Source organism: Gambusia affinis, linkage group LG04, assembly GCF_019740435.1.
Source record: "Gambusia affinis linkage group LG04, SWU_Gaff_1.0, whole genome shotgun sequence".
NCBI lineage: Eukaryota > Metazoa > Chordata > Actinopteri > Cyprinodontiformes > Poeciliidae > Gambusia > Gambusia affinis.
The window spans coordinates 21,088,872-21,099,240 of record NC_057871.1 but is presented as its reverse complement, the minus strand read 5'-3'; the positions used below and the strand labels follow the sequence as shown (position 1 = coordinate 21,099,240).

The 10,369-nt window shown below is 40.2% G+C and overlaps 1 protein-coding gene across 3 annotated transcripts; it reads left to right on the top strand.

Moving 5' to 3' along the window:
- The first annotated feature begins 27 nt into the window (after positions 1–27).
- tmc8 (transmembrane channel-like 8) lies at positions 28–10,352 on the top strand. 3 transcript variants are annotated; one of them, XM_044114279.1, is made up of 17 exons: positions 28–213; positions 1,244–1,548; positions 2,247–2,499; positions 2,900–3,048; positions 3,134–3,265; positions 3,357–3,409; positions 3,551–3,690; positions 4,763–4,910; positions 6,282–6,446; positions 6,537–6,688; positions 6,768–6,843; positions 7,079–7,182; positions 7,314–7,500; positions 8,580–8,728; positions 8,928–9,068; positions 9,507–9,585; positions 9,880–10,345. In XM_044114279.1, the coding sequence occupies exons 2-17, from the start codon at positions 1,506–1,508 to the stop codon at positions 10,000–10,002; spliced, it is 2,094 nt and encodes a 697-aa protein (XP_043970214.1). In that variant the 5' UTR covers positions 28–213; positions 1,244–1,505; the 3' UTR covers positions 10,003–10,345. The 3 variants fall into 3 exon arrangements, with proteins under 3 accessions (XP_043970214.1, XP_043970213.1, XP_043970215.1); XM_044114278.1 differs by lacking the exon at positions 28–213 and having other exon boundaries at positions 9,880–10,352; XM_044114280.1 differs by lacking the exons at positions 28–213; positions 1,244–1,548 and having other exon boundaries at positions 2,362–2,499; positions 3,177–3,265.
- The last annotated feature ends 17 nt before the right edge of the window (positions 10,353–10,369 follow it).

Here is a 10,369-nt window from a genome sequence, read left to right as displayed (position 1 = left end):
TAGTGTGTTTTTGCGGAAGTGACCCACTTTTATCACCGTAACTGATGTAGTTGAGCCCTTAATTGTGATATTTCCAAACCAGGCAATGATCATTTTAAAATGAAAACAGGTGTCATTTGGGTCAAAAGGACCCAAATGACACTCCTAATCGATCAGTTCCTGAGGTCTCCGCTTGAAAAATGTTTAAACAAACAGAAAGAAGAGCATAATTATGTGAGTAAAATTGATAAATTATTTTAATTAGGACCTGAAAAGTATGGGATGAATATGTGTTCAACCCACCAAAGTCAGAACTTCCCATTGTACATCACCGGGCTCAATGATTGGGGTTATTAATGGTGATGGGCAGATTCATTTGAACAACTTTTAATTAGTGTGAATCACATTTATAGACTTATTTTAGTTTTTTAGTTGTTTGCAGAAGAGGTTTTGTATGCAAAAAAAAAATATATATATATACTTGACCAGTATATCTTTTCCACACACAAATAAGGTTTTCTGTCTTTTATTTTTGCTTCCACGTGTAAAAATATGTAAATACTTTCTTTGCTAACTCTCCACTTCTTCTCCAAGTATACTTTGAACAAAAGCTCAACAACTTCTCTCCTCTCTGTTTCCATTCCTTGTCTCATAGCTAAACTCTAGCATCCCTTTGTTTCTGGCCAAGCAGAGTGCGTCTTTGACAGTTTCAGTAGAATGAAAACCAATCATGTGGAAACAGCAGCTAAGAAATGACGTTGACACCCATTTAAGAATGTATTGACTGGAAACCTCAAATGTCTTTGTGGTCTCCTGAAAGTGGGTGTAAAAAGCCTTCGTGTTTCATCACCTCCTTTTTTTCCCCCATCACTCACTGGCTGTAAACGGTGAACAGCCTCCCTGAGACGATGCAATGAAGTCGAGCTTTGGCCTAAAAAGCTTGTGATCTTCTTTTCTAATTAGCCAGAGTGGAAACTACTCACTGTGACAAGACAGAGCTGGAACTTGTGCTAAAAAAAAGAATTCAGTTTAAGATCATTACTACTAACTTTTTGTTGAATTTAAACAACTCATCACAGTCAATAATGAGTCAAGATGTCTGCATACATCAAAGTTTCATCTTATTACTTCCCTAAACCTCTCTGTGCTTTTTTTCCCCTTACCAGCCCATTGTGTGTGTATGTGTGTGTGCATTTCTTTTTGTCAAGTGAACTCAACAGTCTGCATCCTGTCATGTGACTTCCTGCGATCTGTTAAACTCCAGGCTCAGTTTGGACCAATTTTACACCTGAGAAACGGAAGCAGTCCCAGTAGCATGAGACAGAGCCGGTCAGCTGTTCAGAAGCACTTCTGCATGGCGTCCGCTGCGAGGCGTGAAGCATGGTATTCTGATGCAAGCCTCGGAAGTGACTTTTCACTTTTTTTGAAACTTTGAGTTGCAGCTCAAGTACAGAAGTCGACAGTATGTGTTGCTTACAAAGACGGACAGCTTAGTTTGCAATTAAAGAGGAAGTGCGGGGGGGAAAATGGAGGGCCAGAAAACAGTGAACTTCACGAGACTCTTGTCAGGTAATAAGAATCTAAATATTTCGACTCGGTGTGTGTGACAAAGTGAGATGAGAGAGCTCGTAAATGTGTGTAAGGCGATCAGAATTATTATCTCACAGGCATCATGTTCACAGGAAGCCATGTGTTTTGCACTGTTTCATGAAACAAAAGTTTATGTGCTTGGCTGTCTGTTCAGCTGGTTAGTCTGTGTTTAGTTATTCTCAAAACTAGACTTTTAAGTCAAACCTAAAGTCACCTTTTCTCCTTTTAATCAGAATGTGGCTGAAGATGATGGCGATGTGCTGGACTTTGACTCGACTCCTTTCTTTTTAGTTGTTCAGATGTAGATTTGCTACTGAGCCTCTGATTATTGTTCTATTTAACAACAAATAGAACAATAATATAAAGCTAAAATATAGCTATTATTGGACAGACAAACTTACGCTTAGGCAAATAATCTCAGGAAATTACACCAAAGCTTGTGATTTTTCAAAAGGTTGAAAACTAATTCAGCTTTGGCAGGACTCTATATTGTTAAATTGCTTTAACCTGTCCCAGACTTGTGCCATCATCCATCTGAATTAAGATAAAAATGTTGTTAAAAATTGAGATACGGTGACCAATTTTTCCTAAATTTCCCTAAATCCTGCAGGAATGGATTTCTGTTTTGTATGAATTCAACATACATTGTGCTGATTTACTTGTTGCTGTCCTGACAGATGAAAGCGTCGTGTCCACCCTGTCGTCAGACTCATGTGAGTACTACCAGACAGAGATATTTGACCTGCTGCCCAGTGTCCAGGCTGTCCGGTCCCAGCAGGACAGCTATGATACCAGCGAGGTCCACCAGGGTGGCCCGCAACCCGGGGAGACCGTCAGCACTGAGAACCAGTCAAGAGGACCCAGAGACAAGCAGTCTCTGCAGGCACTGCGGAACCTGACCATTTGTATGCAGGGGAAGAGGAGCGCAAGGTGGAAAAATTTTATGAATATATATATATTATTCTAAACTTGTTTAAAAACCTATAGAACTGTAAAAGCCTGTTTTCTAAAAGTGGAACTTCTGGAGCAAATGTAAAGTAAAATTAAGGGGTCACCACTTGCACTTGATTCAAATATTATTAGTTGTTGGTGCTAAAAAAAAAAAAAAATAAATAAATAAAAATTCTTCAAAGTAGAAGTTACTGTCTTTTGCTAAATATATATCTTCTGTTTTCAGTTCAGTGCTGTCAGACAACCATTTTCTAAAGAAACTTTAGTGGGAGTCTCGAAGCTGAAGTGGCCGCTGTAGTTCTGGACGTATTTCTGCAGTTGAGTGAATTTCAAACAGCAAAAGTTCAGGATGTAAAAATACACATCTGCTGTTAATTAGGGAAAGGAGGAAAATGCAGATCAGCAATATTGGTTTCTGGGAGTCATGGAGGCGGAGCCAGAGCATCAACAGGAAGAGGGTCTGGGCTCACATGAGGGAGGCGGGAGCCAGCTTGTTGCCTTGGAAACAGACGCTCCACAAAATTCAAGGTAACAGAAAATCTGAAAACCTGCGTTTCTTTCTCGCACCTTTTTGATCCTGTTTATTTATTTTTTTTTTTTTGTTGATTTTCAGGGAGGTTTGGCGTCGGAGTGAAGTCCTACTTTGTCTTCCTCAGATATCTGATCTACTTGAACCTGCTGCACTGTGCTCTGATCGGGGGCTTCATCCTGGGGCCCACAGGGTTTTATGGCACAAACAACAGAGGTATAGTTATATTTAACCCACCTCTGGTATAAAGTATGAAGCAGAAATGCAGTCGAGACATATGTGGAGTTAAATCTCGGTTATTTCACAGAATCGTTGCGATTTGGCGGAAACGACTCTGTGTTAGACTTCCTCCTGGGATCGGTAGGAGTTATTATTCTGAGCATGAATGCTAACACAAAATTACAGACATGAGGAAAAGCCATGTAAACATATTTTAATTTAAAACAAAAGATACCTGCTACATGCCACACATCAGCACATCTTCTGCTTCTTTTAAACCAGGGATTTCTGGCTCGTTCGCCTGTTTTCTTTGGCTTTTACACCAGAGGCTCTCTGGATCTCGACTGCCTGAACACACCCCTGCTGTACCTGGCTGGGATCCTCAGCATCATCGTCCTTAGTCTCATCATGGTGGTCCGCAGGTTGGTAAACCAGAGCAGTGCTGCAGAAACATCAATCATCTTCCGTTTACATGGGATCTCAGAAATGTGCCTGTTAAAATGCCAGACTTTAAAAATTAAACCCCAAAAATTCATTTTAAAGCTTTTGTCTCTTTTAGCTAGAGTGTAAAATGTAACTGAAAAGCAAATGTTGACAGGACAAAATCTATGCGACTTGATCAAAACTGTCTCTTGGTCTGGAGGTGTCTGTCACGGGAAAGATGCACTTTTTTTTTTAATCTACATTATGTAGCTGTCGCTCCGCAGAGAGGCTAGTCAACAATGACTTCAGAAAATAGGATTAAACTACATAAAAAATCCCCTGAAGTTTCTCCAAAAATTATACACGTACATATATATATATATATAAAAATTAGCCCAGAGGCTGAGGAGAAGCGCACAATTGTGTCATCAATTTCTTCTATTTTCCATTTTTCTGCACCAAACAGTGGAGCAGAAGACAGATGTCTTTTCTTCCACAGAAAACACTCAGACCTTGACAAGAAAACATTCTGAAAAACAGAAACCTATTTCAGAATGTGCTCCCGTCTGATGGGCCTCAGAACCAAAGCAACGCACCTCTTTAACAGAACTCGCAGTAAAGCACGATGGAGGAAGCATCATGCTTTGAGATTACTTTTCTTCAGATAGAATGGCTATTTTTTTTTTTTTTTTGGCCGGGTGGAGGAATGTGTGAGCAGTTTTGATTCAAAACTTTCAGTTCATAAAACGCTACAAATGAAGAGAGGTTTTACGTTTCTGCACAACGCTGAGTTCAATCATACGACCAAACCAGCAGAAATGTGTTTTACCAGAGGAAATTGGTAAATATGATGAAAAATTTGGGAACCAGAGGTTTTCTCTCAGTTTCACAGATTTAGAAAATCTTTGCTATAGAGTGGACAAACATTGTTAAATCAAGCTACAGTTCATTTCTGCAGGATTATGTCAAATAGAAGGTGGAAAAATGACGTGCAACAATAAAATTTTTCTACATCACACAAACCTCTCAGACATTTAATCCTTGGTGTGTACATTTTTTCTCCTCTTACAGAACAACTGTTGGCTACAAGCACACCTGGATGCTCGAGAAGCGAACCAGCATGAATGTGAGCTTTAAGGTCTTTTGTGGCTGGGACTACAGCATCCAGCATTCAGAGTCTGCAAAGCTCAAGCAGAGCTTCATCAGGAATGACCTCAAGGTGAGTGAGGAGACACACCTGCAGATGACAGCCTCCTGTTCTGCCATGCTCACGGCAGCCGACCTGATGCTAGGAAACAAAATGGAGGCAACACGCAGTGTGTACGAAACAGAAGAGTCTTCACAGCAACGGTTTGAAACTCTTCTGTGAACCAAATAATAGAAAGCTAAGAGGTGTCTGGCCAGAATGCAACCATTTCAATACTCCTGATGGAAATCTTTTTGCAGAGGCGTGTAATGTTTTGAAGATCCACAATATATAGAAAACTAAGAAATCAGAAGCTGGTTAATAACACAGCTCAATAGTATTAATAAAAACAAAACAAAATAATGCCTATCAATGTGCCAAAAAGCAAAAAACAAAACAAAGTACATTCTACCCTTCTATGTACAACTGTCCAAACATATTGATTATTTCAAATAAGTGTGGTCTGAATATTTTTGTTATTTTGAAGCTTTGGTCCCTCTTTCATTCTCAGTTGAATTAACTCAATAACTAAATTGTCTTTCTTTCTATTGACATTTTTGTTCTGTTGTATTGTTGTCTTCTTTATATATGATTTGACCAAATGTGTCACTCGGGAGACACTTTGAACCACTTAAAGCTGCAATATGTAACCTTTGTTAAAAATATTTCTTTATACGTCCTGACGGCATGACAAGAGACAGATAACTATGGAAACACATAGTTTCTCCACCTCCTCCCCAATGCTACTATTTCCATTTGTTAGGAACAACCAATCAGAAGCAGGAGGAGGGTCTTGTGTATCCTCTGCTTAAAGTGCTAATGGCAGCGAAACAGGTTGCAGAAAAACTCCTTATCCACCGTCATCAGTGGCTACGCTAACTAGCCTTAGCATCCACAACATGCTCTGTTGATGGGACCTAATGCATAGCAGATAGAAAGGACAGACGGTGTGAGTGGTACATACACGGGTATGATTGACAGCTCTAAGACCCTCCTCCTGGTTCTGACTGGTTGTTTCAGAGAGATGGCAGTAGTAGCACTGGGAGGAGGTGGAAGACTCAGATGATCTGTTTCATACTGTCAGAGCATAATGTTATGTAAAAAAACATTTTAAAAAATTTACTGCAGCTTTAAAGTATTTAATACCTTATTTTGACAAAACAAAACAAAACATTGCAAGAGGCAAACGGCTTATTTATCGACTGAATTTGTACCTCAGGCCTCACTAGGAAAGTGTTTTTTTCCCCTTATCTCCAAAAGAAATTAAAATGACGTGTAGCAACATTTAGGCGTGATCTTTATTACTATGTAAAAATCACACTAAAGGAAGTTACTCTTGTGCATCTTGTTGACCTACAGTAAAAATTGATCTAGACATTTATACTGCAAAAATCCGTTTGGCAGCTCTTCCTGGAGGAGATGATGTTTAACTTGAGAAAGGCTCAAAGGACTCTGGGACAAAAGCTGCGCCTCTACCTGCTGAGGTCTGTCCTGAACCTGATCGTTGTCTTTCTGCTCGGTGGAGCTTTCACCCTCATCGTCTTCTCCACAAACGTCTCCCTCAAAGAGGTAAGGAGTTCAGCCCTAAGTTTTGTATTTCTGCAGCAAATGCATGACTAAATATTGTTTGAAAAAATTGACAATGTCTGTTTTTCATAGTCGAACGACGTTTTGGTTCTCAAGCTGTTCCTTCATTATCTTTCTCCCATCACCATCACCTTTGTGGACCTAGTCCTCCCTCAGGTATTCCGCAAGATCTCATCTTTCGAGGACTACTCTCTAACCGTTCAAGTAAATGTAACACTTGTGAGGTGAGAGGCAGAAGGAGACAAACACCTTGTAAAGGTTACACACACATGGCCACAAGGGTTCACCGTGTCTTTTATTCAGGAGTATCTTCTTGAAGCTGGCTTCCCTGGGGATCTACTTATTTTTCCTCTTCAAAACACCAACATCAGTAGAAAATGTAAGTGAAAGTGAATGGAGTACGTAATATTCTACCTTCATAAAACCAACCCAATCTGAGTTATTTTGTTAAACTTGGTAATAGCTTAAAGATTTAGAATTTATTGGCATACATTATGAGCGCAGACTCTGGTTTGACTCTGCTTGAACTACTGGCACTTTTTTCAAAAAACAAACAAACAAAAAATTCTCCTTTTGACTTAATTTCTGTTGTTGCTGTGTGTGTTTCTTTTCAGCGTCTGTGCAGAGAAAACCAGATTGGCATTGAGATGTACAAACTGTGCATCTTCAACTTCCTCACCACTTTCTGCAACACTTTTCTGGTGAACTTCCCCAGGAAGTGGGTTGGCTTGAGATCACTCAGTTCCTTTCATAGTCATTGCGATGATTCCTACAGAAAGCCTATGCATGCTCTATGCCTTTTTTCTTTACCAAGCTGATGAATGTGCTTGTGTTCCTGCTGTTTGGCAGGCTTTTGCAGAAGAAGCGCCCAAACTGCTTGCTGGTCCGGCTGTGCGGGAGGCAGCGGTTTCTGATCCCGTTCAAAGTTCTGGATCTGGTCTACATCCAAACTGTGCTGTGGGTGGGAGTCTACTACTGCCCCCTGCTGCCTATGATCGGAGTGGTCAGCCTGTTGGCGATATTCTACATCCAAATGGTAGCAGACCAAAACAAGAGATTCGCATGATCAAATAAATTGATCGGGCATAACATTATGACCAGGGTGAGGACCCTGATTGGTTTGTGGCTGTGCAGCCCTGCATTCAACGAACTCTGGTGCATTTTCTATCTCGTAAACAGCACAAACCTCTTTACCATTTTAATCCGCGGGCGTTGTTGCTGCTCAACACATCCCACCCACTAGAAGGGTTCTGTCATGAATAGATAATCACTGCAAAGTTTTTCACTTCACCTGCCGGTGGTCGTAATGTTATGCCTGACTAATGCATCCCACTTGTGTTGTTAATATTTCTAATGAAACTTTTTAAAAATTTAACTAATGAAACCAGGCAACTGGGTGGTAGGCACGCAGATTTTATGCAGTAAAATGTATATATTTTATTTAAGTATATATGATTGAAGATGTTTCTAGTTCCCTTAGAAGCTTATAAAGCTTATAACAATGTTAGCAATGTTAGCTTAAATTACAGCGTGTTTGGTAAAAGTAAACTTCTTTAGTTTTATAAATATGATATTTGGAGCTACTAAGACAGGAGTCCTTGTGTTCACAGCTGCTGCTGTTCTTGTTTCTTAGACGATCTCCTCCATTTGGATACCAGTCAAAAAATTATACAAAAATGGTTATCCTAATAGTTGCCCTGCGACAGACTGGCGACCTGTCCAGGGTGAACCCGCCTCTCGCCCGGAACGTAGCTGGAGATAGACACCAGCAACCCTCCTGACCCCATTAGGGACAAAGGGTGAATAGAAAATGGATGGATGGATGGATGGATGGATGGATGGATGGATGGATGGATGGATGGATGGATGGATGGATGGATGGATGGATGGATGGATGGATGGATGGATGGATGGATGGATGGATGGATGGATGGATGGATGGATGGATGGTTATCCTAATAATGGAGATAAATATTACCCCTTTCGTAAACATTTGGCACTAAAAAAAATATCTAAATGTTACTTTTTGTAATTGATTGCAACTTTTTTCATCTGCAGCCTTAAAGCACTGGCGGCGGTGAAGTGGGAATAAAACTCATATCTCTGTTTTTTCAGTTTGATGTCCTGCAGTGTTGTGAGGCGGAGCAGCGGATGTTTCGAGCCTCCAGCTCTTCGGTTTTATTCCACTTCATGCTGCTGCTGGGTCTCCTCATGGCTGCAGCCGCACCGATAATTGACTTCCACCTGGTCGGGGGAACAAACACGTACGCATTGTTCCGTTACTCTTTTGACACTACATGTTTCAAGAACAGCATCCCATCTAAAATTATTCAAATTGTGTGTGTGTGTGTGTGTGTGTGTGTGTGTGTTTGTGTGTGTGCGTGCGTGTGCGTGTGTGTGTGTGTGTGTTTTTTTTACCAACCTTTTTTTGATACAGATTTTTCTCTTTGTCTCCTGCTTCAGGATCTCCTGTGGTCCTCTTAAAAATGAAACCGTACTTACCGTGACACACACCTGCGTGATAAGTCTTCCCAGCTCAGTCCAGAACGTTCTCAAGTACTTGTCCTCACAAGCCTTTGTCCTGCCTCTCCTGCTAGCTGAGGTGTAAGTTACATTAGGCGTCATCTTTTATCACAATGACGTATGCAGCTTTACCTGTCTGAAGAATGAGTTACTACCAACAGGTGGCACCAGAACACCCTGGACATCTCTTCATATTTTATCATGTTACAAACTTCATGAAGTACTGATTCAAAATGGCTGAATAACTATAACAGCTTCCAGATTTTTATTTGTACAACAATTTTGAAAACTATGCTTTCCCTTTCTTGTATGATGATTGACTTTGTATGTATGATGATTGACTTTGTGTTGCTACATCACATAAAACCCACTGAAGTCTATTTGGAAGCGGTATAAATACTTTCGCAAGCTGCCAACCATGTTGTGTGGTTGCTGTCCATCAACTCTGCATTAATCTGATAGGATCCACTGGAGATTAGATATGATGTGAAATGAAAATGTAACATTTTGTGTCCTCAGCATCATCCTGACGTCGTATGTGTCACGAGGACGCGCCAACCAGAAAGCAATCGAAAGGCTTAAAGACATGCTGATTATGGTAAGCTTCCAAATAATGTTTAACTCTGATATTTCTTATAGGATCCCGATATGAAATTTACAGGGTTTCTACCTAGTCTTAAAAAGTGGGTAACGTTTCACATTTCATTTTAATCCTGTTCAATGTCAGGATTAGCATGACGCAAAGAAAACTGAGCCTTCTGTTCATTTTTTGAAAGAAGGAAACATTCGTTTAACTTGGCTCTCGACATTTTAACTTTTATATGCGCTTTATGAGCTTCTGTCCTGTTTGTGTTAATACTACGTGTGTATTCTTGCTGTTGTCCCCCTACAGTGCAGCTCAGATAAACGGTTCCTGGTGAAGCAGCATGCCACCTTAATGAGAGGTCCTAAGAACCCAAACAGAGCCCGTCCTGCTGCTGTGGAACAGAAAAAGCCCCGGCATGGCGCTCCCTGAGGCTCCCAGTTTATTCTCCTCTGGAAACGGTGGAAAACAAGATGACATACGTTGAATTATTCACAAAGAAGCAGAGTGACCTATTGAAACTTGTGACCCAATTCTGTAAAAAGAGATTTTCAGATTATTTTTGCAACCTTCGTTGCAAACATTTTATACACCTGTGTTAAAGCTAATAACAGTGTACAGACTGCTAGAAGGCCTTTTATCAGTGTTGACATTAATGACATGCACATTAACCTCTTTATATGAAAAATAGAGCTTGGTAGTATTCCTAAATGTTAACTTAATATTATTCAAGAGGCTGTAAATGTTTTTATTTGTGTGTTTATTAAACTTTTTTGCACTAATTGCATGTTTTTCAGGC

Coding starts and splice junctions, on each gene's coding strand:
- tmc8 (XM_044114278.1), top strand. CDS start 1,506: ATGGAGGGCCAGAAAACAGTGAACTTCACGAGACTCTTGTCAG. Junction 3,410..3,550: donor TAGACTTCCTCCTGGGATCG/GTAGGAGTTATT, acceptor CTTTTAAACCAG/GGATTTCTGGCTCGTTCGCC. Junction 7,501..8,579: donor CGATATTCTACATCCAAATG/GTAGCAGACCAA, acceptor CTGTTTTTTCAG/TTTGATGTCCTGCAGTGTTG.